The 26,969-nt window shown below is 39.4% G+C and overlaps 1 protein-coding gene across 4 annotated transcripts in view; it reads left to right on the top strand.

The window, feature by feature from the left end:
* FANCI (FA complementation group I) overlaps positions 1 to 26,969 on the top strand; it is an 85,849-nt gene that overhangs the window by 23,372 nt on the left and 35,508 nt on the right. For all 4 annotated transcript variants that reach the window (XM_059371593.1, XM_059371594.1, XM_059371592.1 and 1 more), the window contains exons 10-14: positions 820 to 946; positions 3,923 to 4,015; positions 5,030 to 5,166; positions 8,917 to 9,097; positions 10,571 to 10,658. In XM_059371593.1, the coding sequence (XP_059227576.1) occupies positions 820 to 946; positions 3,923 to 4,015; positions 5,030 to 5,166; positions 8,917 to 9,097; positions 10,571 to 10,658 (626 nt within the window). The remainder of the gene's footprint in view (positions 1 to 819; positions 947 to 3,922; positions 4,016 to 5,029; positions 5,167 to 8,916; positions 9,098 to 10,570; positions 10,659 to 26,969) is intronic.

Genomic DNA, 26,969 nt, shown 5'->3' with positions numbered 1-26,969 from the left:
AACCTAAGATGATAGAGCAGTGGGGCTGAGATTTCAACCCATGGCTGCGGAGCTCATGCTGTTAATCTGATTGTAGCCTACCACTTCTACTGTAGGGTAACTTTTTGTTACGTGGCTTGAGCACCTGATTATAAGGCGATCTTATATACGGAGTTAGGAAAAACTGATGGAAAAGCAGGTGTGGGACAAAATAAGCTCAGTTTTAACCATGTTAAGTTTGAGATGTATATTAGCATCCCATATGGAGGTATTAAGCAGATAGTCTAGAGATAAGAGATTGGAAAGAACTAAAACCATGGGACTGAATAGGGAATCCTAGGGAAATTGTGAAGAAAACCCATGACTGAACTTAACAGCATTCCACCATTTAAAGGGAGGGTGAGCCAGCCAAAAAAAAAAAAGAAGAAGAAGAAGAATTCAATGACAGTGCCCTAGAAGAGAAGAGAGTGTTTCAAGAAAGAAGTGGTCAGTTGTATCCTATCTGCAGGGGTATTAATTAAGGTGGGACTTGATTATAGGATTTGGCAACATAGAGGTCATTTGTAACCCTTGCAAGAATAGTCAAATGGCATTGAGGGGAGTGGGTAGAGAGGAGACAGAGCCTGGTTGAATTGGATTTAATGGAGAATAGGTAAAGAAGTGGACTTAATGATAATAGACAATTCATGCTTTCAGGAAGTTTTGTTATAAGTAGCTAGGAATGAGGCGGTAGAATTTACACTTCCTGCCTCCAGTATGAGTTCAACTTGAGTTCATCGGAGTACCTGCACTCTTGTCTCTTGCTCAAACTAGCTCATACCTTTCTGTTGCATCTTTCAGGCTGTTGGATCTTGTTACCGTGCCATCAGGTGAACTGCGTCATGTGGAAGGCACCATTATTCTACACATTGTGTTTGCCATCAAACTGGACTGTGAACTAGGCAGAGAACTCCTGAAACACCTAAAGGTAACCACAGACTCCTTCGGTGACCCAGGAGCTCTTTATGAAACAGGGATGTGTAAACTCAGGCCCCTTTGAGTGCCCGTTAAGGACAGGAGACGAGTGGAAGCATCATATAATGGTCCTAGATCTAGAGGATGCCTTTTAATTTGGAAGTAGAAAATCTACATCACAACATTCTTAAGCAAGTTCCATTTTAACACCATGCTTAAAAGTTTGAGTGTTTAAAAAGAAAAAAAAGATGAGGACTGTTCAGCAGGAAACTTAACATTACATCGTAACTCCATCATTGTCCTAGGCGAGCTTCAACCTTGACCTCTCTTTCTCCATTTGAGAATTGGGAGAGTGCCTATTTCTAGTAGTGTATTATGGAGTTTTGTAAAACTAAGTCATTCATCAATACATATGTGTAAGGTTGCTAGAATAAAATTAAAAGTGTTTTGAATTCTTAAAGAATATTAAGTGTACAGGTAAAGGACCTGTTTTTTCCGGTTTCATCTTTTGGTTAAGACAGTGACCATAAGTTTTCTTCATTTGCAAAGATCTAGGTTTCCTTTTGTAGTTAGAAAGTGATCTGTGGGCTTATAATTTAGATCATGTGAAAATCCTTTTCCTTAGCAACCTTTCACACAGTGGTTTTCGTTTTCCCATCTACTATTAGTGTTAATCAGTAATTATATGGGGAGTTGCAAAATGGTAGAATTAAAATAAAAAATTTTCAAGTCTATTATTCTTTCTACATTATTTAGCTGGCTTTCTTCCATGAAAAAAGCCTCGCCCCCCCCTTATCTGTATGCACCCACTAGCCTTTTTTAGTTCCTTGTATTCATTATTCACTACTTCAGATGAGACCCATATTTGGCCACATGGGTCCTTGCGTTGGCTTCTGTGTCCTTCTGACATGACCCTTTGAGCACTGCTCTCCAAGGCTCTCCTTGTACTTGGTTTCCCTATTCATATGGCTATTACCTGTTTCTCCAAGGAGCCCTGGGTCCCTTTCGTAGGAAAGATACTTAAAGACAATGATGTGGAGCTAGACTTTAAAGCTTCTTTATCTCTTCTGTATATGTTCACTCTTCTTTTTATTTAGTTGCTATAAAACTAAAGATCATTATTGATCTTTTCAAAGAACCAGTTTTGTCTTTTTTTAAAAGATTTTATTTATTTCAGAAAGACAGCACATGCACAGGCAAGCCTGGTGGGGGTGGGGTGGGGCGGGGGTATCAGGGTGGGGGATGGAGGGGGAGGTGTGGCGGAGAAGTCTACTCCCTGCTAAGCGAGAGCCTGATGCAGGCTTGATCCCAGACCTGAGCTGAAGGCAGACACTTAACCGGCTGAGACACCCAGGCGCCCCACCAGTTTTGTATTTCTTGATCTACTCCATTGTATTATTTTTGTTGGTTTTTTGGATTTTTTTAATTGTCTTTTAGGCCTCAAAGACCTATTTTTAAAATTTTATTGAGATATTTTCTTATTTAAATTCAATTTAGCTAGCATAGAGTATATTATTAGTTTCAGAGATAGAATTTTGTAATTCATCAGTTGCATATGACACCCAGTGCTCATTATATCCTGTGCCCTCCTTAATGCCCATCGCCCAGTTACCCCATCCCCCCACCAACCTTCCCCCCAGCAACCGTTTGTTTCCTAGAGTTAAGGGTCTCTTATGGTTTGCCTCCCTTTCTATTTTCATCTTGTTTTATTTTTCCTTCCCTCCCCTTATGTTCATCAGTTCTGTTTCTTAAATTTCACATGAGTGAAATCATATGATGCTTGTCCTTCTCTGAGATAAAATTTACATGACATACAATTTATCCATTTTAACTTTACCTCCTTATGCAACCATCACCATAACCCAGGTTTAGAACATTTTCATCACCCTGTAAAATCCCTTATGCCCACTTATAGTGAATTCACATTCCCAGGCCACCACTGCTCTACTGTCTCCATAGACTGACCTCTGCTAGACAGTTCCTGTAAAGGGAATTATACAATACACGATCTCTTGTGTGTGACTTCTTTTATTTAGCATGATGTTTTCAAAGCTATCCATGTGTTGTAGCCTCTGTCAGGATTTCATTCTTTCTTCTTGTTTAATAGTATTCCACTGTGTGGATCTATCAGATTGGTTTAGCTGTTCATCAGTTGATGGACATTTGAATTGTTTCCACTTCTGGGCTATTATGAATAACGCTATTGTGAACATTCATGTGTAGGTCTTCATGTGGACATATGTTTCACTTCTTTTGGATAGACATCTAGAAGTGGAATTTCTGGGTTATGTGATAACTCTTTATTTCATTTTCACCAAAGTGGCTATGTCATTTTACATTCCCACCAGCACTGTAGGAGGATTCCTATTTATATGGGTCCCTGCCGACATTGTTACTGTCTTTTTTATCATAGCTGTTTCAGTGTGTATAAACCGGTATCTCACTGAGGTTTTGCTTTGCAGTCCCTTAATGACTGCTAATTGAGTACTTTTTCAGGTGCTGATTAGCTGTTCTGATATCTTCTCTGGAGAAATGTCTCTTTAAATCTTTCGCCCATTTTTTGATTGCATATCTTACTGAGTTTTAGGAATTCTCTGTATATTCTGAGTGTAAGTCCTTTATCATGTAGCTAATTAGTAAGTATTTCTTCCAGTCTGTGCCTCATCTTTCTATCTTCTTAATGGTATCTTTTGAAACACAAATATTTGAATTTTTATGAGGTCCAATGTATCCATTTTTTCTTAAATTATTTTTAAATATTAAAAAAATTAAATTTTCTTAAATTTATTTTCATAAATTACGATTTTGGTATTATATCTAATCTTTGTCTAATTCAAGGTTTTAAAGATTTTCCAATATATTTTGTTTTTAAAGCTTTATAGTTTTAGGTCTGAAGTTTAGATTTCTGATCCATTTAAGGACCTGTCTTCAGTAGGCTATGTTATACTTTTAAAATGTAAATAATGACTCCTTTTTGGTTTCTCTGTAGGCTGGACAGCAAGGAGATTTCAGTAATAACATATGTCCCTTCAGCATTGCCCTTCTGCTCTCTGTAACAAGAATACAAAGATTTGAGGAACAGGTATTGATTAATGACTTTTTGGTTCCTTCTGTAGTTGATAAGGAGCACAAGAGCCCTTTCTTAGCCAGTTCTGCTAGTGGGGAATCCCTCGGTGTAAGGCATGTAGGCCCACGCTATTTTCTGGGGACTGCTGGGAGACTTATTCAGGTACTTGGTATATGCCTTTACCTCCCTATGGTGTGGTAAGCCAGGTAGTGAGTGGGAAGAAGAGTGGAAACATACTACACAGGTGGAAAATGGGAAGTTTAGCTTGGAATTCACTGGCAGTTTATTATGTTGCAGTTTTTTAAGAAATTATCCCTGATTGAGTTGAAATTAATGAGAGCAATGTAGTTGCAAGGATAGAAATATAAAATCTTATACCCTTTTTTCTCATATGTGTTCCCTGATTGTGGGTAATATTAATATGGATTTTACCCCTTTTCCTTTCACTCTCTCTTTTTTTTTTATAGAGAGGGAAAGAGTGAAGGGTAGGGAGAGTGAGTGAATCCTTTTTTTTTAAAGATTTTACTTATTTGAGGGCAAGAATGAGAAAAAGCACAAGCAGGGAGAAGGGCAAGTGGAAGAAGCAGGCTCCTCACTGAAAAGGGAGCAGGACGCAGGGCTTCAGTCTAGGACTCTAGAACCAAAGGCAGACATTTAACTGACTGAGCCAACCAGGTGCCACAGAGCAAGAGAATCTTAAGCAGACCCTATGCCCAGTGTGAAGCCTGATGTGGGGCTCGGTCTCACAACCCTGAGATCATGATCTGAGCCTAAATCAAGAGTTGGACACTTGACCAACTGAGCCACCTAGGTGCCCCAGCCCTTCTTCTCTCTTAAGGAATGCCTGCCTGTCTTCAACTCTTTGAAGTGCCCACTGAAGGTCATAATTTTTATATCATACTCATCTAGTAAAACAGCTATCTTAGGAAAGCAAGTGTATGGTAGCAAGTAGGAACAGTTTTGAGTTAAGATCCTGTTGCATGGGCTGTCATTTTTTGACTCATTTTCCCGTTTCTTTCATTATATTAGGTATTTGACCTTTTAAAATCTTTAGTTGTAAAAAGCTTTAAGGATCGTCAGCTTCTTCAAAGCTCAAAATTTCTTCAGAATCTAGTCCCTCATAGGTCCTGTGTTTCAACCATGATCTTGGAAGTCGTGAAGAATAGGTGAGTTCATGAACCAAACCCCAGTAGGTTCGTAAGGTATTTAGTGTTAGAAAATGCAGTGTGATGCCAGACTTGGGGCTCATCAGAGAAAATTGAGGGCTGTGGCTGTTGACTTCACATATCAATGTTTAATCCCTTGAAATTGTTCTAGCGAGGTTTTCTTGTATCAAAAAATCCTTAAATCCTAAGCTTGATTTCTTGGCCACTTTGATAGTAATAATACAAACTAAAGTGGGTGACTTTGATTCAGTCATGATATTATACCTCTTTCTTGGCCTTAGTCTTCATTGGCTTTTTAGGTGAGTAAAAAAACATTAAAAGTTTTATTTACTTTAACTGTTGAAGTTTAGGACCGATGGATAAAATTGAATTAGCAGTTTTATACCAATCAATTTTATTTTATTTATTTATTTTTTGAAGATTTTATTTATTTATTTGAGAGAGGGCACGAGAGGGGGAGGAGCAGATTCCATGCCAAGCGGGGAGCCCAAGGCCGGACTCGATCCCAGGACCCTGAGATCATGACCTTAGCTGAAGGTAGATGCTCAACTGACTGAGCCACCCGGGTGCCCCTACACAAACCCATTTTAAACCAGATTGAAAAGATTGGTAACCACACTGGTCTTTATTTTATTTTTCTACTTTTTTTTTTTTTTAAGATTTTATTTGTTTATTTATTTGTCAGAGAGAGAAAGCATGCACAAGCAGGCAGAGTGGCAGGCAGAGGCAGAGAGAGAAGCAGTCTCCTTGCTGAGCAAGGAGCCTGATGCGGGACTCGATCCCAGGACCCTGGGATCATGACCCGAGCGGAAGGCAGCGGCCCAACCAACTGAGCCACCCAGGTGTCCCTGGTCTTTATTTTAATTCAAGATACACATTAGCTGTAGTAATCGTCTTTACTGTGTCATGTTTGCTTTGTGGATTAAATGTTTTAAAGCTTTATAATTTAAGCCATAATTTGAGGTAAATCTCATTCCATGTCCTGGAATTCTGATTTAGGTTGAGTTTACCTGAGGTTGACACATAAGGCAAATTTCAGACTAGAATCCTTTCTTTCTGAGTGATTTACCCATTGATAGGCTTTAAAGCTCCCTTATCTTCTCTGTATCTGGTTATTCTTTTTCGTGAGGTTTATAGTTGTATCTCCTGTATATTCCCAACCCAGTCTCTTCAGTTTGGGCTAAAGATACAGGCATGTTAGCTACCCAGGAAATTCCTGGAGAGCTGTCCTTCTGAAAGTCCCAGTTAGCCACAGGACCTGGAGTTCTGTCTCCGTCTATAATTATCCCACTAGGATAAAACCTAGTGGGGAGGGATTTGGAGACTATTACTAGATTCCCTGAAATCATCACCTGGTTAGTTACACGTACTTTCCCTAGTCAGTTAACCTCTAAATAATTTTATGTTGTATACGATTAAATTTTTGGACCCCACATACCACATTTTAATGGTATTTTATTGTATTTAGTTAGACTTGCCTGTTAGTGTGTGGAGTTAACTTAGTAGAGTTGAATTTTTCCCATTTTTGCTGTAACACAGTGTATTCCTGAAAAACCTTCTGTTTCTTAAAATTAACACTCTAAAAATGATAGTAACTGTGGGGAAGATAGGGCTGAGCAGACATATTTGACATTGTAACCAGAGCCCTAAGGTTTTTTTTAATTGAGATATAACTGACATATAGGATTATATTAGTTTTAGGTGTACAATGTAATGATTCAGTGTTTTATCTTAAAATGATCACCACAGTAGGTCTAGTTAATATCCAATGTGTTTTTTTAAGTATAATCAACATACAGTATTCTCTTAGTTTCAGGTGTACAGCATATTGACTGGACAATTCTGTACCTTGTTCAGTGCTCACCATGATAAGTGCATTCACCATCTGTTACCATACAACTTTATTATTATTACAGATTATTCCCTGTGCTGTTCTTTCCATCTCTGTGACTTACTTATTTTATAACTGGAATTTCCTCTTCATCCCCTTTATCTGTTTCTCCATAGCCAAGATATGAAAGCAACCCAAGTGTCCATTAGTAGATGAGTGGATAAAGAAGATATGGTACATATACATACACTAAAATACCACTCAGCCATATGAAAAAGTGACATTTGATATATTCCTTTCATACACACAAACTAAATAAGATTTATTTATTTATTTTAGAGAGCATGTGAAGGGAAAGAGAAAGAAAGTCTTTTGTTGTTCTGTTTTGCTTTGAGAGACCAAGTGTTAAGAAGACCCCACACTGAGTGTGGAGCTTGACTCAGGGGCTGAGATCACTACCCGAACCAAAACCAAGAGCTAGAAGCTTAACTGACTGGGCCACCCGGGTGCCCCTCCCATATGTTCTTAACGTAAAAGTTCTGCTACAGTAAATATGAGACTTCACCTTAAACAAGTTGTGGTAACCTGGAAAGGCACAGTAAGGGGGTATTGAAGCTGAATTCTGGAGACTAGAACCAAATGCACAAATATTAGGGAGAACCGCACAGTAAATACTTCAAAGATATCAGCTTGCATGTAGCCTAAGCCAAAAGGAAGAAGACAGGCTGGGTGCTTGGGTGGCTCAGTCGGTTAAGCATCTCCCTTTGGTTTGGGTCACAATCCAGGGGTCCTGGGACTGAGCCCCGGGTTAGACTCCCTGCTGAGCAGAAGAGTCTGCCTCTCCTCCATGCACCTCTCCTCTGGCTTGTGTGCTCTCTCTCCCCTCCTTGCTCTCAAATAAAATCTTAAAAAAACAAACAAAACAAAACAAGCTCAGGAGCATCATGAACAGTTGTACTGTAGTCCTCTGTGCTTTGCTGTGCTTGGTTCTGTTGATACACTTTGTGTTTACCTGCAGATACTTGGAGGTACAGAACATTAGTGTACAAGGAAAAAAAATCACTCAGGAACCAGTTCAACTTCCAGGTTTTATTTACTCCCCCAGTTAACAGGAGATTTTCGGGGGTGGGGAGAAGAATGAGCAAATGCTCAGCCTATTATCTTGACCCCAGATCTCCAAAGTGTGAATATTATTAAAATCTATTGAAATGTTGTGAGAATCTGTTCACAGCTGTCTCCTTTGTTCTTTAACGCTGTATTAGAATTTGTTGCTATTTAGCAGGTAGATATAATGATACAGAGGTTACTACAAGCATATCATTTCCTCTACTGTGGGTAACATTAAATGGTATAAAATCACCAAGGATTCTACTACTGTGCAAAAGGTTATTTGTAAGTTTGGCTCGTGCTTTTGCAGCCAGATCATGCATTGATTGCTTCGTACCATAAATATGAATATAAATATTCCTGCTGTGAACATTTACTGTGTGCCTTCTAAATGTTAGTCTTATGCGAGGCTGTACGGATAAAAATATGACTACAAGGTGGTCTCTCCCACGAAGAAACTCATTCTGGGGAGGGATGCAAAGTTATAAGTGTTGTTAGTGTCTTCGGGAAAATAAAAGAAGCAACAATTAGCTTTCAGTCTTGCAATCTTGAATGGAAATGTGTAATGGTCAGTACATTGAGATATTCCAGTTTCATCTCTGTGATTTTGAATGTTCTGTAGTTTCTGGATTTTGCCAGTGTTCTGTCAGTGGAAATACAGGAATTCAGAATTCTGACAGATAAGGAGGCATGAAAAGAAAAGTTTCATGTAAAGAATATTGGTGATCCAGGTCAAATTTGGGAAATGTGTAAACATGACAATGAGCATAAAGGTGAGGTTCTTTTTAACTAAGCTTTGTGTTTTTTTGCAGTGTTCATAGTTGGGATCACGTTACTCAGGGCCTGGTAGAATTTGGCTTCATTTTAATGGATTCATATGGGCCAAAGAAGATTCTTGATGGAAAATCTGTTGAAACGAGCTCAGGTCTTTCAAAAATACCAAACCAGCATGCATGTAAGCTGGGTGCCAATATCCTGCTGGAAACTTTTAAGGTGAGTCTCCAGTTTGGGAACCATTCCCTAATTCTGTCAAATTGTATTATAAACAGGGCATGACATTTGCTTGGGAGCTTAGAGGACAAGGAAATTTGAGTATGCAGCAGTTTCCAGGAACAGAGGTTGGAATAGTAAATGAAACATGACAAATCCAGCTTGATGGAGTATTTGCTTTTTCATCCTTTATATGAGGTTTTCATTTAATTTCTCCTTTTTCTGTTTATTAGAAATTTTAATATGAATTAGCATTTCATGATTTACTCTTCTTCCTCTAGTAGTAAATCATTTTTGATCATTTTCTGTTTTGGTGGGTGCTTTTGGATGCTATTATACGAAAAATAATCTTTAAGGTCACTGTAGAATATCAAACTTGAAGAATTATGCTTATTGGTTCATTGTTTCTGAAGAAACCAAAATAGTTCTTATATTTTTAAATTCATTACCATATAATGACCATCATCTCAATCTTAATTTCTAAAACAGCTTTTAAAAACGCATTTACTTTCAATTAAAACAAGAGCTAGGCTTTGTCTGAGGCTAACCAACTTTGCTAATGATTCCTCTACGTCATTTTCTTGACATTGAATTAACGTAGCTACACACCAAAAGTGTCTGCTGAAGATGTTACTTGGAGGCTAATTTGAATGTAAATCTATTCCGATTCAGGACTATGAAGTGAATGTGTATAATAGTCCTTGAGAGTTGTCTGTTAGATGATACAAATGACCGTTTTTAATAGTAATCTGATTAAAAGTGTAAGAGATTTAAATATTTTTTGTTTTAAGATTAATTTCTTCTTTTTAAACTAGTGAGGTTCTCTTTGGTTTCACACAAATGTCTTTGTCAAGGCATCTGTAAAGCATATAATGTACTACTAGTAATCTAGTGTTAGTCTGAGATCTGAAAGAAATTAATCTGTACTGTAAAGTAATCAAGTTGAGTTAAGAATTTTAATGAAAATTCCAAACAGGTTTTTTTGGTTTTTGGTTTTTGGTTTTTGGGTTTTTTTAAGGTGACTATTGTGCTTCTAGAAACCAAGGAAGGGTTTGGAAAAGATTTTTTGAATTTCCAGAAATTTTCATGGGCTTTTAAATTTTAAGATGAAAGTCATACATGGCATACTGTTGGAAATCAGGGTTTTGACATGTAATGGATACCTTAGTAGAATGATTCCTTTTTGCTGCTTAACCTAACACATAGCAGTAGTTTCATGTGCGCTCTCCTGTAGGCTAATAAACATGGTAGTTGGCCCTGCCCGTCAATCTGAGCACAGAATGAGGATAGAATTGAGTGACTCTGTCTTTCCAGATGATTCACAGTATATTTGTCTTTGAAATAAACAGTTGAGTTTTACCGATAGCCAAACTGTTCCTCATTCTGTCTAACATGAATTGATGCAATTGTAAGCTGAAGGTCACCATAAATATCCCGTAAGATGAAATATTTTACTAACTGTTCTGTTCTTTTTAGATCCATGAGATGATCAGACAAGAAATTCTGGAGCAAGTACTCAACAGGGTTGTTACCAGAGCATCCTCTCCCATCAGTCATTTCTTAGGTATTGAACTGTGAAAGGGTAAAAAGGTGTGGAAGTTCTAGGAAATATTTTCCTGTAAATATCCTACTATATTGGTCCTGGATTGATTTTTTTTTTTTTTAAATAGGCTCCATGCCCAGCATGGAGCCCAGTGCGGGGCTTGAACTCATGATGCTGAGATCGAGACCTGAGTTGAGTTCAAGAGTCAGACTCTTTAAAGACTTTATTTATTTGATAGACAGAGATTACAAGTAGGCAAAGAGGCAGGCAGAGAGAGAGGAAGGGAAGCAGGCTCCCCGCTGAGCACAGAGCTCAAAGGGGGCTCGATCCCAGGACCCTGGTATCATGACCTTAGCTAAAGGCAGAGGCTTTAACCCACTGAGCCACCCAGGTGCCCCAAGAGTCTGACTCTTTTTTTTTTTTTTTAAAGATTTTATTTATTTATTTGACAGAGAGAAATCACAAGTAGATGGAGAGGTAGGCAGAGAGAGAGAGAGGGAAGCAGGCTCCCTGCTGAGCAGAGAGCCCGATGCGGGACTCGATCCCAGGACCCTGAGATCATGACCTGAGCCGAAAGCAGCGGCCCAACCCACTGAGCCACCCAGGCGCCCCCAAGAGTCTGACTCTTAACTGACTGAGCCACCCAGGCGCCTTGGTCCTGGAAAAAAAAATTTAATGATGCAGTAGTATAATGCAGTATCTTTGATTATGATGCCAGTGAGACAGAAGTCCATTTACATTGTGGTCGTCGAGGAGGAAAGGAGCATCTAACTAATGAGTAAAACTTCTGTCTTGCATCAGCTTTCTCTCTTCTGTTTTAGTATTTCTCTGATGAGTGTTGTCCTTATGCTGCAACTCATTGACCTCTCATTTCCTTAACCCATGAAGTTCTGGCTTCACTCCTCTCTTTGTATTTTAACACATATCTTCTAAGGCCAAATCCACTGGTCTTTTCTTAGTTACTGACTTTCCTAATTTCTGTATCATTCAACACCATTTACAATTTCCCTGAGACTTTCTTAGGTTCTTGGGTAACAGTTTGCTTTGTATCCTGCGTGTGATCAGCTCTTCTCTTCCTCCTTTAGTGGTTCCTCTTCTTCTGCCGGTAAGTACTGGACTTTGCAGAATCTTGATGCTTGACCCTCGATTCTACTTTTTTCCCTTCTTTATGGCTTTACTGAAGAATAACTGAAGTACAGTATTTAAAGTCTAACAGTTTGATGACTTCTGACATGTGCACAGCTGTGAAGCCATCTACAAAATGAAAATGCACATATCACCCACAGATGTTTCCTGGTGCCTCTTTGTAATTCTTTCCTCCATCCCACTCTTCCTCCCCGCCTCCTGTCTCCAGTCCAGTCTGCTTTCTGTCTATAAATTAAATGCCATTTTTCAAATTTTATGTAAATGGAATCCTACTGTATGCACTCCCTTTTTGTCCGGCTTCTTTCAGTCAGCATAATTTTTTTTTAAAGATTTTATTTATTTATGACAGAGAGATATTGAGACAGGGAACACAAGCAGAGGGAGCTGGAGAGGGAAAGCAGGCTCTCCGCTGTGCAGGGAGCCTGATACAGGGCTCGATCCCAGTATCGAGATCATGACTTGAACTGAAAGCAGACGCTTAACGACTGAGCCACCCAGGTGCCCCATCACTCAGCATAATTCTTGTGAAATTTTTCCATGGCTCTTGAAAGGATCAGTAGCTGGTCCCTTTTTATTGTTAGTAGTCCTACCTGGTGAGAATATAAGCTCAATTTATTTATTCATTCACTTGTGGACAGGTTATGTAGGTTGTTTCTGATTTGGGGCTATTACGAATAAAGCTGCTGTAAACATTCATGTTTAAGTCTTTTGAGGAGATGTGCTTTTATTTCTCTTGGGAAAATACCTGGTAGTGGAATGGGTACATCATATGGGAGATCTGTGTTTAATGGTTTAAGGACCTGCCCGGCTGTTTTCAAAGCAGCCCTACCATTTTCCACTTCTATCAGCAATGTTGCTATCATTCCACATTGTGACTAATACTTGGTTTGGTTAGTCTTTTTAATTTTAGTCATTCTGATAGGTGCTTGATAGTATCTCATTGTGATTTTCAAATATCTGTTTGAATTTTTTGTCCATTTTTAAAAATTGAGTTGTTTACCCCCTTTTTACTGAGTTATAAAAGTTCTTTATATATTCTAAGCACAAGCCCTTTGTCAGATATGTGGGGTTTTTTTTATTGTTATGTTAGTCACCATACAGTACATCATTCATTTTTGGTGTAGTGTTCCATGACTCATTGTTTGCATATAACACCCAGTGCTCCATGCAGTTCATGCCCTCCTTAATACCCATCACTAGGCTCACCCATCCCCTTAGTCCCCCTCCCTTCTAAAACCCTGTTTGCCAGAGTCCATAGTGTCTCATAGATAGTCTGCCACTCTGGTTTCCCCCTCTTCATTTTTCCCTTCCTTCTCCTAATGTCCTCCATGTTATTCCTTATGTTGCACAAATAAGTGAAACCATATGATAATTGACTTTCTCTGCTTGACTTATTTCATTCAGCATAATCTCCTCCAATTCCACCCATGTTCATGTAGAAGTTGAGTGTTCATCCTTTCTGATGGCTGAGTAATATTCCATTGTATATATGGACCACATCTTCTTTATCCATTCGTCTGTTGAAGGGCATCTTGGCTCATTCCACATTTTGGCTGCTATGAACACTGGGATGCAAATGGCCCTTCTTTTCACTACCTCTCTGTCTTTGGGGTAAATACCCGGTAGTGTACTTGCAGGGTCATAGGGTACCTCTGTTTTTAATTTTTTTTTTAAGATTTTATTTATTTATTTGATGGACAGAGATCACAAGTAGACAGAGAGGCAGAGAGAGAGAGAGAGAAGCAGGATCCCTGCTGAGCAGAGAGCCCAACTCAGGACTCGATCCCAGGACCGTGGGATCATGACCTGAGCTGAAGGCAGAGGCTTTAACCCACTGAGCCACCCAGGCGCCCCTGTTTTTAATTTTTTGAGGAATCTCCACACTGTTTTCCAAAGTGGCTGCACCAGCTTGCATTTCTACAGCAGTGTAAGAGGGTTCCCCTTTCTCCACAACTTCTCTAACATTTGTTGTTTGTTGCCTTGTCGATTTTCGCTGTTCTAACTGGTGTAAGGTGATATCTTACACCAGTTTAGATTTGAATCTCCCTGATGGCTAATGATGATGAACATTTTTTCATGTGTCTGTTAGCATTTGTATGTCTTCTTTGAAGAAGTGTCTGTTCATGTCTTCTGCCCATTTCTTGACTTGATTATTTGGTTTTTGGATGTTGAGTTTAAGTTCTTTATAGATCTTGGATATCACCCCTTTGTCTGTAGTGTTATTTGCAAATATCTTCTCCCATTCCGTGGGTTGCCTCTTTGTTTTGTTGACTATTTCCTTTGCTGTGCAGAAGCTTTTGATCTTGATGAAGTCCCAAAAGTTCATTTTCGGTTTTGTTTCCATTGCTTTTTGAGACATGTCTTGAAAGAAGTTGCTGTGGCCAATGTTACTGCCCGTGTTCTCCTCTAGGATTTTGATGGATTCTTGTCTAACCTGGAGGCCTTTCAACCATTTCGAGTCTGTCTTTGTGTGTGGTATAAGAGAGTGGTCCAGTCTCATTCTTCTACATGTGGCTGTCCCATTTTCCCAGCACCATTTATTGAAGAGATTCTTTTCTCCACTGGATATTCTTTCCTGCTTTGTCAAAGATTAATTGACCATAGAGTTGAGGGTCCATTTCTGGGCTCTCTACTCTGTTCCACTGGCCTATGTGTCTGTTTTTGTGCCAGTACTTTGCTGTCTTGGTGATCACAGCTTTGTAATAGAGCTTTAAATCAGGCAACGTGATGCCCCCAGCTTTTTTTTTTTTTCTTTCTCAACATTTCCTTGGCAATTAAGGGTTCCATACATTTCCTTGGCATTTCCGGTTCCATGCAAACTTTAGGATTGTTTGTTCAAGCACTTTGAAAAATGCTGGTGGAATTTTGATTGGGAGGTCATTGAAAGTATAGATTGCTTGGGGCAGCATAGACATTTTAACAATGTTTATTCTTCTGATCCATGAGCATGGAATGTTTTTCCATCTTTCTGTGTCATCTTCAATTTCTTTCATGAGTGTTCTGTAGTTCCTAGAGCACAGATCCTTTACCTCCTTTGTTTGGTTTATTCCAAGGTATTTTACAGTTTTTAGTGCTGTTGTAAGTAGAATCGATTCTCTAATTTCTCTTTCTTCAGTTACATAGTTAGCGTTTAAGAAAGCAACTGATTTCTGTGCATCGATTTTGTATCCTGCCACATTACTGAATCACTGTGTGAGTTCTAATAGTTCGGGGGTGGAATCGTTTAGGTTTTCCACATAAAGTATCCTGTCATATGCAAAGAAGTTTGACTTCTTTGCCAATTTTAATACCTTTAATTTCTTTTTGTTGTCTGATTGCTGTTGCTAGGACTTCTAGTACTATGTTGAACAATAGTGGTGAGAGTGGGCATCCTTGTCATGTTCCTGATCTCAAGGGAAAGGCTCTCAGCTTTTCCCCATTGAGAATGATATCTGCTGTGGGTTTTTCATAGATGGATTTTATGAAATTGGGGAATGTTCCCTCTAGCTCTATAATCTGAAGAGTTTTAATCAGGAAAGGATGCTGTATTTTGTCAGATGTTTCTTCTGCATCAATTGAAAGGACCATGTGGTTATTGTTTCTTCTCTTATTTATGTGTTCAATCACATTGATTGATTTGCAAATGTTGAACTGCCCTTGCATCCCAGGGATAAATCCCACCCGCTTGTGGTGGATAATCCTTTTAAGGTACTCTTGGTTCCTATTAGCTAGGAACTTGTTGAGAATCTTGGCGTCCATATTCATCAGGGATATTGGTCTGAAATTCTCTTTTTTGGTGGGGTCTTTGCCTGGTTTGGGGTTCAAGGTAATGCTGGCCTTATAGAGTCTGGAAGTTTTCCTACTGTTTCTATTTTTTGAAACACCTTGAGGAGAATAGGTATTGTTTCTTCTTTGAATGTTTGGTAGAATTCCCCAGGGAATCCATCAGGCCCTGAGCTCTTGTGTTTTTTTTTGGGAGGTTTTTGATCATTGCTTCAATCTTCTTACCGGTTATTGGTCTATTCACATTCTCAGTTTCTTCCTGTTTCAGTCTTGGAATTTTTTAGGTTTCCAGGAATACGCCCATTTCTTCCAGGTTGTTTAATTTATTGTCATATAGCTGTTGATAATAATTGCTAATAATTGTATTTATTTCCTTGGTGTTAGTCATGATCTCTCCCATTTCATTCATAATTTTATTAATTTGGGTCCTTTGTCCTTTCTTTTGAATAAGTCTGGCCACTGGTTTATCGATTTTATTAATTCTTTCAGAGAACCAGCTTCTAGTGTCATTAATGTGTTCTACTGTATTTCTGGTTTCTAATTCATTAGTCTCTGCTCTAATCTTAAGTATTTCCCTTCTCGTTCATGGGTTAAATTTAATTTGTTGTTGGTTCTCCAAATCTTTAAGGTGTAAGGATAGTTAGTGTATTCAGGACTTTTGTATTTTTTTGAGAGGCTTGGATGGCTATGTATTTCCCCCTTAGGACCACTTGTCATATCCCATAGGTTTTGGATTAATGTGTCTTTGTTCTCATTGGTTTCCATGAATTGTTTATTTTCTTCTTTGATTTCCTGGTTGATCAAATTCCAAGGGTTTGAATTTCGTCCAAATGTCTTCTTGTGGTTGAGTTCCAGTTTCAAAGCATTGTGGTCTGAGAATATGCAGGAAATAATCTCAATCTTTTGGTATCGGTTGAGGCCTGATTTGTGACCCAGTAGGTGGTCTATTCTGGAGAAAGTTCCATGTGCGCTCCAAAAGAATCTGAGTATTCTGTTGTTTTAGGGTGGACTGTCTTGTCTGTATCTGTGGAGTCCATCTGGTCCAATGTTCTTGTTTCAAAGTTCTTCTTTCTTTGTTGATTTTATTTTTATTTTATTTATTTATTTATTTATTTTTTTTTAAAAGATTTTATTTATTTATTTGACAGACAGAAATCACAAGTAGATGGAGAGGCAGGCAGAGAGAGAGAGAGAGGGAAGCAGGCTCCCTGCCAAGCAGAGAGCCCGATGCGGGACTCGATCACAGGACCCTGAGATCATGACCTGAGCCGAAGGCAGCGGCTTAACCCACTGAGCCACCCAGGTGCCCCATTTGTTGATTTTATTTTTAGATGATCTATTACTGAGAGTGGAGTGTTGAGGTCTACTATTAACACATTATTATCAATATGTCTCATTATTTTGGTTACCAGTTTGCTTATGTAGTTGGCTGCTCCCATGTTGGGGGCATAGGTATTTACAATCATTAGATCTTGTTGGATGGATCCTTTAAGAATGGTATGGTGTCCTTCTGTATCTCTGACTAGTCTTTAGCTTAAAATCTGTCTTGTCTGATAGGACAATTGCTACCCCAGGTTTCTTTTGAGGTCCTTTGGCATGAAAGATGGTTCTTCATCTCTTTACTTTCAGTCTGGATGTATCTTTAGGTTCAAAATGAGTCTCTTTTGGATAGCATATGGATGGGTCCTGTCTTTTTATCCAGTCTGCAACTTTGTGCTGTTTTATGGGAGCATTTAGGTTGTTCACACTGAGAGTGATTATTGAAAGATAAGATTTTATTGTCATCATGTTGCCTGTGAAGTCCTTGTTTTTATAGATTATCTCTGTATATTTCTGTCCTATAGCATTCTTGGGGTCTTTCTCTTTTTAGAGAACCCTCCTTAATATTTCTTGCAGGGCTGGCTTAGTGGTCACATATTCTTTCAGTCTCTGCCAGTCCTGGAAGCTTCTTATCTTCCCATCCATTCTGAATGACAGGCTTGCTGGATAAAGAATTCTTGGCTGCATGTCCTTCTCATTTAGTTCCCTGAATATGTCTTGCCAGCCCTTTCTGGTTTGCCAGGTCTCTGTGGACATTATCCTGATGTTCCTCCCTCCGTACATAAGGAATCTCTTCTCCCTAACTGCCTATAAAATAGTTTTCTTGGTTCTAAGATTTGCGAGTTTTACTACTACATGCTAGGGCGTTGGTTCAGTCTCCTTGATCTTGGGAGAGGTCCTCTCTGCCTCTATAACATAAGTGCCTGCTTCTTTCTTTCTTTCTTTTTTTAAATTTTTATTTATTTGTCAGAGAGAGACTGTGCGCAGAGGTAGGCAGAGTGGCAGGCAGAGGGAGAAGCAGGCTCTCTGCTGAGCAAGGAGCCCAATGTGGGACTTGATCCCAGGACCCTGGGATCATGACCAGAGCCGAAGGCAGCTGCTTAACTGATTGAGCCACCCAGGTGTCCCTCTTTTTTTTCTTTTTTTAAAGATTTTATTTATTTATTTGACAGAGACAGTGAGAGAGGGAACATAAGTAGCAGGAAAGGGTGAGGGAGAAGCAGGCTCCCCACTGAGCAGGGAGCCCAAAGCATGACTCAATCCCAGGACCGTGGGATCATGCCCTGAGTTTAACAACTGAGCCACCCAGGCGCCCATGAATGCTTGTTCCATTCCCCAGATTAGGGTAGCTCTCGGCTACAATTTGCTCAAATGTATCTTCTAGTCTTCTCTCTCTCCACCCCCTCAGGGATCCCAATAATTCTGATGTTGGAAGGTTTCATGGCATCATTTATTTCTCTAAATCTGTTTTCATGGATTTTAAGCTGTTTGTTCCAGGCCTCCTCCTGCTCCTCTTTTTCTATCAGTTTGTCTTCCGATTGCTAATTCATTCTTCTGCCTCATTTACCCTGTTAGAGTATCTAGATTAAGTTGTATCTCGTTGATAGCATCTTTAAGTTCTTCTGCCAGATCTGCTCTCATTTCTGTCCTTAGCGAATCTGTGCTGCCATTAATAGTTTTCTCCAGCCTATTGTCTTCATAACTGCTACTCCGAAGTCTTTCTGATATCTTGCTTGGATCCATATCCATTAGATCTGCAGGAGAGGCCATTGACTCTTGGTCTTTTTTTGTTGGGAGTTCCTCCTCCTAGTCATTCTGTTGAGTTTCGGCTGTACATCCGAAAACGCAGGCAAGGTGCACCCTGAGAAGGTTCAGAGCAATTGGAATTCACCACCAAAAAAAAAAAAAAAAACCAGCCAGAATGAGACCCAAGACTAAGATTTATAAAGTACAAAAACAAAAAGACCACAAATAGCAAAACTCCCAAAAAAAGAACGCAGAATAAAAGGTAAGGCTGACAGGAAGGTGGCTATAATCCCTCAGTGTGGGCAAAGAAGGTTATTTCTGTTCTTCCTGGGTGTATTTTGTTGTCTTTGTTAGAGAACTCTACTTCCTAAAGATACAGGGAAATTAAAACTGGTATATATATATAAAGATAGTATTGAATAGAGAAAAAGGAGTACATTGAAGCTTACATCTATATATGTTAAAAAAAAAAAAAAAGGAAAAAAAGAAAAAAAAAGAAATGATGAAAAAGTTCCAAGTTAGGGGCGCCTGGGTGGCTCAGTCATTAAGCATTTGCTTTCGGCTCAGGTCATGATCCCGGGTCCTGGGATGGAGCCCTACACCTGGCTCCCTGCTCCACAGGAAGCTGGTTTTTCCATCTCCCTCTTCCCCTGCTTGTATTCCTTCCCTCGCTGTCTCTTTCTCTCTCTCTGTCAAATAAAAACTTAAAAAAATAAAGTTCAAGTTAAAAAGTTACTGTAGAGTATATTAAACATCTAGTTGAAATGATAAGTAGGTTAAAAAAAATTAGAAACAGAATTAAAAAAAGAGAAAAGCTATATCTAAGAAATATACAGGCCATGAGACAACACCAGGAGCTTAATATACTGTTTTCCCCTGGTGTTGGGGTTTTATAGTTTTATGGGGACCCTGGGGTAGTTGTCCTCTTGTTCTTTCGGCTTGTCTTCTGGGGGCGGGGCCTGCCCTGTTTTTAAGTGAATCCTGCTTGGGCGGAGTTGCCCTGCCCTCCCCCATCAAGGGGCTTGGTTCCGTGGAAACAGGTTTTTGGGGCTTTTGTTCTCTGGAGGCTTTTGTTCTCTAGTGACTTTCACGCCTTTTCAGAGGGTCAGCAAAGTAAATTGTCTGCACCCCAACCTCTGCCTCAGAAGGCACAGTCTGCTCCTCTCTGAATTCTCCAGAACATACAGACACCCCCTCTGTAAGCACTGCCAAAACCACAGCCTCCCACAGTTGGTGCGCACCCCCAGCAATCTTCTCAGTGGTTGACCCAGGCTCCCGCTTGTTTCTGTGCCCCCATGCCACCAAAACCACAGTAATCCTGGTCCAGGTGAGCTCTGGTCCAAGCTGAGTCCCCTTGGGCGCAGGTATTGGCAGTGGAGGCAGCTGCAACAGTGGCAGTAACCAGCCCTAGGGACCACTGACTCAAGTCCTTGCCGGTCCTCTCAGTTGCAGTTGGGTGGCAGCTGTGGCTGGTCCCAGGGGTTAGGTCCATGCCTCTGGCTGCTCAGTCCCAGCATTTGTCCCTTAACCCCCTTTGTTCTGTTTGAGCACTGTTACCAGTTCCTTTCAGTCTTGCAGCCTCTGGTCTCCAAGCTATCGCTGGTCCCCAAGCACCGGGCGCTTTTGCACTGGGGTATTACTTTCCAGTGGCTCGCTTCTGGTGGCTCCCTCCCCCTTCTGTTTATCCTCCAATATCTGCCTGTGCAATCACAGCTCCATCCTTTGTACCTCTTGACTGATGGTCCTCTGCCCCCATAGAGATCCAGATGTGTATAATCTTAAATCTCGGGCTGATTTCTTGGGTGTTCAGAGTGGCTTGGTAGATTTCTAGCTAAATTCAGGGGACCGGTTGTAAAGGATTCGCCCATTCCTCTGCCATCTTCGGCCTTTTTTTTTTTTTTTTTTTAAGATTATTTATCTGAGAGAGCGAACGAGGGAGAGCACAGCGGGAAAGTGAGGGAAAAGCAGATTCCCTGCTGAGCGGAGAGCCCAATACAGAGTTTGATCCTAGAACCTTGAGATCACAACCTGAGCCGAAGGTAGACTCTTAACCAACTGAGCCACCTGGGTCCCCCAGATGTGTGTTGTAAATACTTTCTCCTAATCTGTGGTTTGACTTCATGTTTGTAACAATGTTGTTTGAAGAGTGAGTTTTTTTTAATTTATCAGTTATCAATTTATCAGTTACTTTTTACATTTCCTGCTTTTTGTATCATGTATTAAAGAGTCCTTGCCTAAACAGAAGATTGCTAACATTCACTAAGATTTTTCTTGTATTTTTTACTAGTTATAGCTTTTATACTTAGATCTATGATCCATTTTTGTTAAATTTTATATATGGTGTGAAGAGTCTCCCTGCCCTTTGGCTTATTCAGTTGCTCCAACACAATTCTTTTTATTAATCATTTTTATTAACGTATAATGTATTATTTGCCCCAGGGGTACAGGTCTGTGAGTCGTCAGGCTTACACACTTCACAGCACTCACCATAGTACATACCCTCCCCAATGTCCATAACCCCACCACCCTCTCCCTAACCCACTCCCCCCAGCAGCCCTCAGTCTGTTTTGTGAGATTAAGAGTCTCTTATGGTTTGTCTCCCTCCGGATCCCATCTTGTTTCATTTTTTCCTTCCCTACCCTCCAAACCCCCTACTCTACCTCTCTAATTCCTCATATCAGGGAGATCATATGATAATTGTCTTTCTTTGATTGACTTATTTTGCTCAGCATAATACCCTCTAGTTCCATCCACATCATTGCAAATGGCAAGATTTCATTTCTTTTGATGGCTGCATAGTATTCCATTATATATATACCACATCTTCTTTTCTATTCATATCTATTCTATTCTATTCATATCTATATCTGTTCATCTGTTGATGGACATCTAGATTCTTTCCATAGTTTGGCTGTTGTGGACATTGCTGCTATAAACATTCAGGCGCACATGCCCCTTCGGATCACTATGTTTCCAAACAATTTTTTAAAAAGATTATCTTGGCATTACCATGGACTCTTGGCATCTTTGCTGAAATCAACCACATATATGTGGGTCTGTTTTAGGAATCTTCTGTTCCAGTGATCTGTTTTTGTCTTGAGTAATATACCTTTGTATTAAGTCCTAAGTAGTGTAAATCTCTCAATTTTGTTTTACAAAATATTTTTGGCTAATCTAGGTGCTCTGCAGTTCCAAATAAGTCGTAGAATTGGCTTGTCAGTTTTCATAAAAGACCTGCTCACGTTTTGATGGAAATTGCCTTGAATCTACAATCAGTTTGGGAGACAATTGGCATCTTAACAGTATTGAATCTTCTAACCCATCCATGTAGTGGATCTCTACATTTATGTAGATCTTTAATTTCTTCTAGCAGTGTTTGTAGACCTCAGTATGGTTCTTGCATATCTTTTGTCAGCTTTATCCTTAAGTATTTGATTTTTTTGATGCTATTGTACACGATGTTTTTTAAAATGTCAATTTCTAATTGTTAATCAGTAGCTTGTAGAAATGGTTGCTTTATTCTACTGATTGTATGTCCTGTAATATTGCTAGACCCGCTTTATTAGTTAAAACTGCTTTTTGGCAGTTCTTTAGGATTTTCTACATAGAAACCACGTCACTTGCAAATCAAAACTTTCCTAATATCCATAATTTTTTTCTGCATCAGTTTGGGTTAGAGACTTGGCCGTTTTACTGATCTTTCAAAAGAACGAACGAACTTCTGGTTTGAATGCTCTCCATTGTTTTCTGTTTGCAATTTCATTGATTTTTGTTTATTTCTTCTTCTTTTTTAAAATTTCATTTTTGGGGGGGGGTGGAGGGGCAAACACAAGCAGGGGAAAGAGCAGAGGAGGGGGGAAAAGTCTCAAGTAGACTCTGTGCTGAGCTCAGAGCCTGACACAGGGCTTGATGCCATAACCCTGAGATCGTGACCTGAGCCAAAACCAAGAACTGGATGCTTAACAGACTGAGTCACCCAGATATCCCTCTGCTAATTTCTTACCTTTTGCTTGCTTTAGGTTTATTTTGCTCTTGTAAGTGGTTGAAAAAAATTAAAAGAAAAATATTTCCTATCATGCGAAAAATTTAGATTTCAGAGTTTATAAAGTATAGTTTTATTGGAATATAGCCAGGCTTCATCATTGATGTGTCTTCTATCTTGCTTTTACATTATATCAACAGAATTGCGTAGCTGTTGTTTATACCATATGGCCCATAACCTAAAATAGCTACTATCTGGCCCTTTCTGGTCTGTTTACCTGGATGTTTACATTGCTTTTTCTTCCTTCCTGATGTTCCAAGTTTCCTTTCATTTGTGTGAAGGCTTTTAACTAAGATTTGTTTAATAAAAACAGGTCTGTTAAGTTATCTAAGTCTTCTGGGTGAACATTGGTAGTTTATGTCTTTCAGGGAATTTAACCATTTCATCTGATTTATTAAATTTATTGCCATAAAGTTGTTGAGAATATTCCTTTTAATGACTCTAGGTTCTTTATCAATGTGCCTTTTCTTATTCCTGAGAACCATTATGTGCATCTTCTTACCACTGATGCAAAAGATTTATCAATTTTATAAATCTTAAACAGCTTTTGGTTTCACTGAATTTTTGTTTCTGTTTTTAGTTTAGTTTATTTCTGCTCTTTTTTGTTTCTTTTCTGCTGCTTCCTTTGGGTTTAATCTATGCTTTTTTTGTTGTTGTTAGATAAGCTTAGGTCATTAATTTGAGACTTTTTTCCCCTAATACAAACATAAAACTGTAAATTTCCATCAAAAATTGCATTAGTGGAGCACCTGGGTGGCTCAGTGGGTTAAGCCTCTGCCTTCGGCTTCATGATCTCAGGGTCCTGGGATTGAGCCCTGCATTGGGCTCCCTGCTGCTCGGGGAGCCTGCTTCTCCCTCTCCCACTCCTGCTTGTGCTACCTCTCTCACTGTGTCTCTGTCAAATAAATAAATAAAATCTTTTAAAAAATAAATTAAAAATTTATTGAGACTTGTTTCATTCTCAGAATATGGCCTATTTTGAAAAATGTTCTTTGTGCTTTTGAAAAGAATAGGTGCAGTTTTCCATAACTCAAATCAGATGATTCAAGTCTTCTGTATCCTTACAGATTTTCCATCTACTTCCTCTGTTAATTATTAAGAGAGGAATGTTGAGATCTCTGACGTTGTAATTGTAGATGTGTCTGCTTTTTTCAGTTTTATCAGTTCTAGCTTTATGTATCTTAACTTTGTTAATAGGGACATATACTCATTTAGGATTGTTATGTCCCCTTGGTTAATTGACCTATTAATCATTATGAAATGATCTTTTTTGTTCCTAGGAATATTATTTGTTCTGAAGTCTACGTTGAATATTACTATAACTTCTCCAGTTCTCTTTCTTCCTTTCTTTTTTAAGATTTATTTATTTGAGAGAGAGAGAGCATTGAGTGGGAGGGGCAGAGGGACAAGGAGAGAGAATCTTAAGCAGACTCTGTGCTGAGTACAGAGCCCATGCAGAGCTTCATCTCCTGACCCTGAGATGACGTCCTGAGCCGAAATCAAGAATCGGGTGCTTAACCCACTGTACCACCCCGGTGCCTCTCTCCAATTTTCTTTTGGTCTGTGTTAGCATGGTATATTTTTTTCATCTTTTTAGTTTTAACTTATTTATATCTTTATAGTTAACCTGGGTTTCTTGTAGACAACATACAATTGTGTCTTTTTTAATCTCTTCCGATCATCTTGGACTTTAAATTGGGACATACCATTTGCATTTAATGTGATTTTTAAAATGTGATTATTATCTGGCTCTTTGTTTCCTATTTTGTCCATCTGTACTTGGATCCCTTTTTTCTCCTTTCTGTGTTCTTTTGGGTTGAATTTTTTTCAATTCCATGTTTTTTTGATTACTTCTACCTGTGTTTTGTTTTCTTTTAGGTTGCTTTAGGGTTTATGGCACATCTATAACTTAACTACAGTTCACCTTTAAGTAGTGGTATACCTCAGCAGGATACATCCATTTCCTCTCCTGTGATTTGATTCTCGTATATTTCACTTCTCTGTTTATTGAGTTATATCTGAATTGTTATGTTTGCTTTAAACAGTCAGTTGTCTTTCAAGAATTTTTTAAAAGGTCTTTTATTTTTACCCATGCATTTACCATTTCTGGTGCTTTCCTCTTTGTGTAGATCCAGACATCTTTCTTTGTTTCTTTCTTTTAAGATTTTATTTATTTATTAGCACGAGCAGGGTGAGGGGCAGAGGAGAAGCAGACTCCCTGCTGAGCAGGGAGCCCAATGTGGGCCGTGATCCTGGCACTCTGAGATCATTATCCAAGCTGAGGACCAATGCTTACCTGATAGCCACCCAGGCAGGTGCCCCTAGCTCCAGATTTCTATCCAGTATCATTTTCTGTCTTAACTGCCTTTAACTTTTGATGTGCCATTGTTGGGTTCTTCTGTATGTCACAGAAAGTCTTCATTTAATGTTAGTTTTTTGAAAGATATTTTTGCTGGGTATAGAATTGACAGTTTGTTTTTTTTTTCCTGTTAGTGTTCTAAAGATGTTCCTTTCCTATTCTTTTGGTTTTCATCATTTCTAATATGAAGTCAGTTTTCATTCATATCCTTTTCCCTCTCTATATAAGTTTTTCTTTTCAGATTTTCTCTATATCAGTGGTTTTAAGGAATTTAATTATGATATGCTTTAGTATAGCTTTCTCCATGTTTCTGGTGGTTGGAATTTGTGAAGCTTCTTGGATATGCAGGTTTATGGTTTTCACTGGGTTTGGAACATTTTGAGATTATTTCGTCAAAAACTTTGTTCTGGGGCACCTGGTGGCTCAGTGGTTAAGTGTCTGCCTTTGGCTCGGGTCATGATCCCAGGGTTCTGGGATCGAGCCCCGCATTAGGCTCCCTGCTCCACAGGAGGCCTCCTTCTCCCTCGCCCACTCCCCCTGCTGGTGTTCCCTCTCTCACTGTATCTCTCTTTGCCAAATAAATAATAAAAATCTTTAAAAAAACAAAAACAAAACAAAAAACTTTTCTCTTTTGTCTCCCTCCCATCAGCACACTCATCTCCCACCCCTACCCCCAACCCCACAACATTGTGTATGTAGTAGGGTGCCTTACGTTGTTACATAGCTCACAGATTTTCATTTTTAGTCCTTTTTACTCTGTTTCATTTTAGATAATTTGTATTGGTAGAGCTTCCAGTTCCCGAATCTTCTGTTCTGCGGTGATCTTTTCCTCCGCTCTTGCCCTCATCCAGTAAATTTTTCATATTTAGACATTTGTATCTTTCTGAGTATAGAATCTTATCTATTAGAAGGTTTCTGCAATTTCTTGTCCTTTGTGACCTCTGAGAAACCTTCCTGCTCCTTGTTGGTGAGTCTTTCCTTGGCTTTTGTAGCTTCCTCACAGTCATACACCTACCAGAGCACAGTTGACGTATAAAGGGAGCTTCTTGCACTTGTCCAGAGCCTTCTTCCCATGTATCTCTTTTCTTTCTAGTACTCTGCCCTGTGAATTCTTACCACTTTAGCTTTCCCAAATGCCCCCCTCCAACTCTTTAAATTGGAAAACCACTGGACTCAGAGTTTCCCCTCTGTGCTGCTGCCTCGAGACTTGCCAGGCAGTAAGATGGTGCAGTCATAAGGCTCACCCTGTGCATTTCCTTTCTCTCAGGGATCATGGGCCTGTACTACTTGCTGTCTGGGATCTGAAAAATATTGGTCAGTATCATTTGACTATTGCCGTCCCGCAGCGATAATAACGACTCTCTGTCCCGTTGGGTTTCAAAAAAGCAGGCTCCTTTATTTCATATTGCCATCGCTTATATAGGGAAGCTAAGCCAATCAGCATAGACAGTGATATGCATCCACCAATCTTAAGCTTGTTACCAAGTACCCACAGCATAGCAATAGTTCAACAGCCAATAGATAGTACTTCCTGTTTACGATCAGTCACTCTAGACACACCTTCTGGCAAATCGCCAGGCACCATTTGCAAAGCTCTGCGGTTGCCGGATCTCCGGGCCCCTGGAGCATCCGCCCTCGACATTTGACCTTTTGTATTATTGTTTAAAGTGGGAGTATAGATCTCCTGGGTTGCTCAGTCAGTTAAGCATCTGCCTTCAGCTCAGGTCACAATCCCAGGGTCCTGGGATCAAGTACCACATCAGGCTCCCTGTTCAGCAAGAAGCCTGCTTCTCCCTCTGCCTGCTGCTTTCCACTGCTTGTGCTTACTTGCCCTCTCTGTCTCTCTGACAAATAAAAGTTTAAAAATAAAAGAAGTGGGAGGAAAATCTGGTCACCAGTATTCCATGATGGTGGGAAGCAGAAGTCTGTTCCTCTTTTTATACATTCTCTTCCTTAT

Source organism: Mustela nigripes, chromosome 13 (genome assembly GCF_022355385.1).
Source record: "Mustela nigripes isolate SB6536 chromosome 13, MUSNIG.SB6536, whole genome shotgun sequence".
Classification (NCBI taxonomy): domain Eukaryota; kingdom Metazoa; phylum Chordata; class Mammalia; order Carnivora; family Mustelidae; genus Mustela; species Mustela nigripes.
Note: the sequence above shows the minus strand (reverse complement) of the source record. Positions and strands in the feature narration are given on the sequence as shown.